General features: G+C 43.3%; 1 protein-coding gene across 1 annotated transcript in view; it reads left to right on the top strand.

Annotated features, from left to right (window-relative positions):
• The window catches only part of cstpp1 (centriolar satellite-associated tubulin polyglutamylase complex regulator 1), a 7274-nt gene extending 2055 nt beyond the window's left edge, over positions 1 to 5219 (top strand). Inside the window, exons 3-9 of the mRNA XM_061076838.1 lie at positions 846 to 976; positions 1111 to 1195; positions 1847 to 1932; positions 2740 to 2950; positions 3084 to 3193; positions 3276 to 3339; positions 4395 to 5219. Coding sequence (XP_060932821.1) covers positions 846 to 976; positions 1111 to 1195; positions 1847 to 1932; positions 2740 to 2950; positions 3084 to 3193; positions 3276 to 3339; positions 4395 to 4563 — 856 coding nt within the window. The 3' untranslated portion in view covers positions 4564 to 5219. The remainder of the gene's footprint in view (positions 1 to 845; positions 977 to 1110; positions 1196 to 1846; positions 1933 to 2739; positions 2951 to 3083; positions 3194 to 3275; positions 3340 to 4394) is intronic.
• Positions 5220 to 7500: the final 2281 nt, after the last annotated feature.

Here is a 7500-nt window from a genome sequence, read left to right as displayed (position 1 = left end):
CTGCAAGTCCAAACACTCCCAATCTTATCTGCTTTCGGCCGGAACATGGCTGGAACATCAACTCCCCTGAAGATCGCTGCTGTGAGACACTCTTGCTTTCCCTTCCCCCCCCCCACAGACACCTGTGGATTGTTGCCCCTGTCTAGGACCTTTTCGAGGCTGTTTCCACGGCAACGACAATCTTGCGAACTGAGAATCTGTCCGATGTGACCTTGGGGAAGGCAACAACCCAGGCCTACTTATACACGAACTTTACATACACACACACACGTACATACTACACACAGATATGCATCACCCCACACCCCCCATCCCACGCCTTCGCCTGCTTCGTAACCCCCAGTGTGGCAGGCGGGTCTGGGACCAGCGCCCCCTGGCTGCAGGACCGGATGGCTGCTTGTCTGTGCTGGTTTACCTCCATCCCTCAACTTTTGCTGTTCCCACACTGTTCTCCTCTAGGAGCAGAGCCTGGGGGGTTGTGTGTTTTCCCTCCTCCCTCCCCTCATGTTCTGCTGTAATCTTTCAACCTTTCTTTACATTTCGTTGCCTCTGTACTTGTACTCTGTGTAATGACAATAAATTGAATCCAATCCAATCCAATCCAATCCAATCCAATATATGCTTTAACATAAACTATATTTAATCACAAGCCAGGCTAAAGAGATGTGTCTTAATCTTACGTTTAAAGATTTCAACACTTCCAGCTGCTCTCAGGTTCCAACACATTGACAAACATGACAGAATGAGCCAGTGGTACATGTGTGTAGCTAATGTCATGTAAACAGTGAGATGGCTGAGGTGGTTGTGTAACGTGTGCGCCCGTGTGTGTGTGTGTGTGTTTGTAGTTTCAGCAGCGTGAAGAACAGTAACCACGTCCTCTTCCGAGAGTACAACTACATCAGGGCCACGCCTCACAACCGAGCCTCCTTCATCCGAGTCTTCTGGAGATGCTTCAGACAGACGGGCAAGAGCGGAGGTGGGAGAGAAACGTTCCGAGTCACCATGGTTCAAATCTGGTTGTTTTACTGTGAATTGCGATTATTGACGAGTTCTCTGAACAACAAGTTCCTCTCAGAACTTACACCAGTGTCACGTGTTGTTGTGTTGCAGACTTACTCTCCGTGCTGGAGTACAAGTCTCTGCTGCAGTTGTTGTGTCCAGACTTCCCAGTCGAGGTGGTGCAGAGTGCGGCCAGGTCAGTGCACAGACACACTACAGACACACTACAGACACACTACACACACACTACAGACACACTACACACACACTACACACACACTACACACACAATACAGACACAACTACAGACACACTACAGACACACTACAGACACACTACAGACACACTACAGACACACTACAGACACAACACCACACTTTCACCCCGACATTTGTCTTTTTTCACCTTAACCAACTCCTTTAGGTTCTTTTAAAACAGTATTAAAAGATGTCGCTCAGAGAATCACTGAATTGTTTGCTTGCTCTTCAAAACTTTAACATTACATGGACTGAAACTTAGAAACTATTATAGTATTACTTATAATATTAGGTACAAGCTGTATTGCAGTTGCATGGATATCTATAACTATGTTGATCTGGAAATCGTCTGTTATCTTCACACCCTTGAAAATTATATTTAAAGAAACTCTATCCTTAGTCATTGCCCTTCACATTTGATGGTTCATATTTTCGATTATATTTCCATGCTGCGTCCCCTGCAGGTGTTTTGGTTCTTACATATTTCCCTGCTGGGCGGGGCAGGTCTGTTAATGGGCGCTTCCCCACTGGACTTAACTCATTGACATTATTAAACTGGTTCAAACTGCTCTTCTGTTCTGGTCCTGTAGAATCGTGCTGATGGACGACGCCACAGACTGTCTGATGTCCTTCTCTGACTTTCTCTACGCCTTCCAGCTGCAGCTCTACTACCAAGGTACAGATGTTTATTATTCATGTGTTTACAAGTGTTGTCCTGATCAACACATTCAGCTCCCTCAGTTTGTCTGTAACCCGGATTAATGATTTGGTGACATAACGATAAGCACTTTACCGACAGAATCAAGTTTCAAACTGTTAGAATTTGACCTGGAATAGATTCTAAACTGAGATTGTGTTGTTCCCCTTTGAAGAAACACTATGTTACATTTATAGATCAACAGCGCCCCCTGCAGCCTCATGTGGTGATTAACTCTGTTGGAATCTGTCTGATTGATGATCCTCTGCTTCCTGAACCTGAAGAGCTGCAGCTGGAACAAATCCACCAAACTCTGTTCAGTTCTTCATGTTTCAACAGTTTCCTGCTGAATATTAGAGATAATCTCTGGTTGTTAATAACTTCAGAGTGTTTCTAACTGATCTCAGTTCAGCTTCACTCTTCAGCTGCAGCTGCTTGAGACAGGTTGTGACTCTCAGTCAGTTCTTCTCTCAGGAGATGGAACCCACTCACCAGAGTCACAGAGAACAGTCGTCAGGAAAAGAAGGAGGAAACTTTCTCCTTGTTCTCACTCACACATCAGACTCACTTTATTCAAGCTGCTGGTTTAAGGTCAAAAAGTTTCCTAGTTTTGCTTTAAAACTGTAATATTTCCTCTGGTTACATATGTGATTTTAAAATGATAATAGACACTTGATAACTTGATGAATCGTTCCATCAGAAGCTGAATCAAGCAGAGTTCAACCCCCTGACCTCTGACCTCTGACCTCCGACTGTCCCCTGTCCAATGTCCCCTGTCCCCTGTAGAGTTCCTGGACAGCGTCCTGATGATCTACCACGACCTGCTGGCGGGGAAGAGTCCCAACACCGTCATCGTCCCCACCTCCGACTCCGTAGAGCAGCTCCTCTCCGCGGCCGCAGAGGAGAACGACAAGGAGCGACAGCAGCAGCCGGACGGCGTGGAACCGGCAACTCTCTGTCAGAGTATAGACGCTCTCTGTGACCGGTTCAAACACAGGTGAGACCCACGGGCACATTACAGGGCCAGGCAGTGTTAGAGTGTGTGTTGTATCCAAAAGAAAAATCTGTCATCTGCAGTCACAGGTTGTTTGAATTTAAGTGTGTGTCTGTGTGTGTGTGTGTGTGTGTAGTCATCCCTCCAGGTCCTGCATGAGAGAAGTTCTGGAAGACGCCGACAAAATCTGTTACTACAGCTTCTTAATGAGTCTCGCTAAACATGAGAGCATCAACCAAACTATTGGTAGGTTTGATACGAACCAGGGTGGAGACGTCTTTACTCCTCACAGCACGATGTCGTTTCATTAACACAACTCTCTGTGCAGGAGTGTTACCGAGCAGAGCAGAGTCACTGATTGACCCAGAGATGGACCAGGAACTGGACAAACTGTGAGAGCGTGCACACACACATTTAAATAATTTATTTGAATCCACCAATCATATTCATACAAAAAGGATTCAAACATTTCTCAGAGGTTGAATACAGCTCGGTGACTCATGGCTACAAGAAACATCTCCGACGCCAAACAGCAAGACGACCTATAACAGCTGATACAGAGCAGAACTTTGCTAGTTGTTTAGATCGTCTCTTACTAAGTCCTGCCAGAGGTCAAAGGTCAAAGGTCCAGTCGTAGCCTACTGACCGAGAGTTTATGGACATGCCCCAGACTTCCAAATATCAATACTACCAGGTTACATGTATAGCCTAGGTCTCTCATTTTAGCAACAATGGGTATTTGGTCAGCTTGTCAAGGAAGGCTAAGTCCATGTAGAGGTCATAGACACACACACACACACACACACACACACACACACACACACACACACACACACACACACACACACACACACGGAAGGCTAAGTCCATGTAGAGGTCATAGACACAGGCGACCTCAAGGACTACCACCGACCTTTTAACCTTGTCTAAGAAAACAACATCGGGGGTGTTAGGGATGTTACAGAACACATCATCAGAACTGTTCAACCAATCTGGCAGCATACGGGAGTGTTTGTACATTGACACATTTGGAGGGAAACTCCCTTAACAGAACTAGAAATGAGGTCGACAATGCGGTCATGGCGTGCAGTATAGAGTCCTTTGTACTTATTACAGCCATTAACAATATGAGCAATGGATTCTAAATGTTGGTTGGGATTAGAATGCATTATACAGTGTGGGTGATGATTATTAGGGTACCACAATGCAAGATTGTATTTAGTTGGCAACACCTGTAGTCTGGCTTTAACAGTAAAGCAGAGGATGTCCTCTCCTACAGAGGCATTCCTAACACTCGCACACACACACACACACACACACTAGTGTCTCTCACATACACTTAATCAACAGACACATTCATACTTTTCGGTCCTTTTGCTGTTTTCTCCCTTCCGTCCTCCTGCCTCTCTCTGACGTGTTTTCACATCTGGTTTCCGTCTCTGTCCAGGATCGCTCAGATCTCCGTGAGTCCCGGCAGCAACAGCAGCGGCAGCGCGGTGGTCGGGCTGAAGGAGCTGCAGAGGAAGGCGTCGCCCCGGAGGAACATCCACCACCGGCGGAGGATCGAGGTGGAGAGCGACGGCTCCACAGAAGAGACCGACTCCTCTGAGAACTAACTTCACTGCTCGTGTCCTCTTCCGTCTTCCGTCCTAAACACACAGAGTCAAAACCTTCTTGCCCGTTGTTTGCTGCGTTATCTCACTCGTCTGAGCTGGAGGTCACGTGACAGTCCCCGGTCACATGACATTTGTTTTCCTATCATTCCAGGTAGATTTTAAACGTATTACCTTTAGGGTTAATAAGCATCACAACCAAGCTCAACAGCAGCAAAGGTCTTTGCAAAGTTAAAGTAATGAAGTAGTTTTATGTCTTTTAAGTTATTTAGCAGAACAAGGCGGATTTTATTGCTTAAGGACCTAAATATATCAACGTCTGCCTGGTTTGAGTTACTGACTTTATGTTTCATATCCAAATCTGCACTTGATGTTTGCAAACCAGCTTCAGGCTCATCATCCCAGTCTGTGGGCGGACACACACCTCACTGGTTTCATCTCTTCACTTTGTATAGTCACAATAACATCATCATCTTTCCAACACTATTAGGAAAAGTTCTGTTTCATAATCATGTGAAATTGTTGAGGATGTTAAAGAACAGATTCTGCTCAGTTACTGGAAAATATATATATATATAGCACTGATTTATTTATTATGATGCAAACTTGAATGTGAATATGATATTATATGAATGAGATGTTTACTCACACTGTGAATAATAAAGTCTCTGATGTCGGACCAAAGTGTGAACTCATTAACTTGTGTTGTGTAAAGAAAAGTGTTGTAGGTGTAAAGGTGATTTATTGACAAGAAGAACCACCATGACTCAGCAGCCTGTGCAACTTGTCTTCATTTTACAACATCGATATCATGCGGTGTCACACCCAGGACTCGGTTAATACCAACAGCATACAATAATAACTCCTATACAAACGTACATACATACAGTATCTATACAGGATATAACTATGTGGATGAGTTAAGTACAGTGGGTCCTCGTGGTGTCAGAATCACAGGAGTGGAGCTCGGAGGAAGGACACTTTCTGGTGGATCAGAACAACGTGCACCTCAGATGGTTGTCATGGAAACGGAACTGGGTTTATTATCGGAGGCATCTCGAAAGGTCAAAGGTCGGCCACTGGAAAGGCGACACTGACATGACGACGGAAATAAATCTTTAGTTTGTTTTTCCTGATTTTCAATCACATGATGAAAATCAACCGACAGAAACTTTCAATTCACATCATAATGAACTTCTTGATGTCTCATGTTAAACACATGTTGCATGAGTGAGTGTTTTCATATTGTTTTGAAATAAATCGAAGGCAAAAAAGCTCTGAAAGGCGAAGAATGGTAATTAATAACAATGAAGAAAGTCCAGATGCTGATTTGTAAAGATTTTCACCACCTTCAACCAGTATTTAGCATTTTGTCCTTTATACCATTCTTCTACAAATGCAGTGAAATTATGAGGCAAAAAGTTCCCATGAAGTTAATGCAGTTCTGAGATTTCAACAATAATGTCAAACAATTATGAGAATAAAGCCACAATGTTAGAAGAGAAAAAAAATCATTCATAATCTAATGATTGAGATTTTTTTTGAAAAATTACAACTTTGCTCCTAACATCTCAGAATTCTTTCTATTTCAACTTGGCCCGAATATTCAGTCGCAGATCTTCTTTTATTTCCCCCCAAAAATTAAACGTAGCCTAAAATTGTGACTTTATTCTATATGACGACTTCATTCTCATAGTATTAGGAATTTCTTCTCAAAATCTCAGAATAACTTTAAATCTTTTTTTTCACTCAGCATCTTCTCACATTCAACCAAGCCTAAAATAATTACTTTATTGTAATAAAATTACAACTTCTCTGTAAAAATTAAGACTTAAATGTTGAAATAAAAAAATTAGATGTGCCAATAAAACTTAAACCTTGTCATGAATGTAAAAATTGATCGATTCTATTACCCACATTTGTAGATCAGAGGGAAATGGCTGCAGTGTGAATCTATAGCAGCACTTTGGCCTCTTCAGTTGATCATTAAATATTCCATGGCAGCCATCTTAGATGAACCAACTCATATCCTGTTACAAGACGACTCGTGTGAATGCGATGATCTGTTGTGTGTGTTTGGATTGGAGACGTATCTGAAGTCAACAGGTAAATATGATGACGTCATTTTCACCAAATCAACAAAAACTAAAAAGGCACTGATTCTTTTTTATAAACACAAAACATTTCAGGCTTCGTTTCTCTCGACTCTACATCGAGTTCACCTGCTCAGACACCACGTGGTTGTGTGTGTGTGTAGATTCTTTCTCAGTGGCTGGAAGTTAAAAAGTTAAAATCTTGGATCCTAAAGTTACATTGAATTAGTTTGGCCACTTGGGGGCAGCAGAACAACCCGGCAACAAAAACATAATAAGCGAGAAAACATTAGCATCACTTTAGTCAAATTCAGATACTCCAATAAATACTTATATTCAGTTTCTTCTCCAACAACTCCTGAGAAGTATGTTGCTCGTTAGCTGCTAAACCGCAAGGTGGCAGGTTTATACAAAGTTTTTGGCGGGAAATAGTTGCATGCTGATGTCGCTACAAATAAAGGCGGTAAAAGCGTAATTTGGAAATCCAGAACTACTCGATGAGATGAAGCACTGAGGGTCTCTGCAGTGTTCGGTGGGTTCGTCACTTTCAGACGAGCACTGAACTCATGAAGGTTAACAAGGGGCGTCGTCATACAGCAGGATGTCGTCCAGAAGATTCACCACGAGCAGGCGAGCGTGTTGATGACTCGTGACACACATGAAACTGGTGGAACACAAACATCTCAGGATGAAGAAGAGGAGCCGGACACGTAGAAGACGAAGACATCCACTTGGAAACACGAGGAGATTCCAGATCTTCTGGTGATGAGGCCGACGCCGGTGTGGAGGAGCTGTAAACAACAACACTGATCTTTCCACAGCAGAGTTTAAACGTCATGTCCGGCCT

This window comes from Limanda limanda, chromosome 8 (genome assembly GCF_963576545.1).
Source record: "Limanda limanda chromosome 8, fLimLim1.1, whole genome shotgun sequence".
NCBI classification, from domain to species: Eukaryota; Metazoa; Chordata; class Actinopteri; order Pleuronectiformes; family Pleuronectidae; genus Limanda; species Limanda limanda.
The sequence above is the reverse complement of the archived record's forward strand: the minus strand, read 5'-3'. Positions and strand labels throughout refer to the sequence as shown.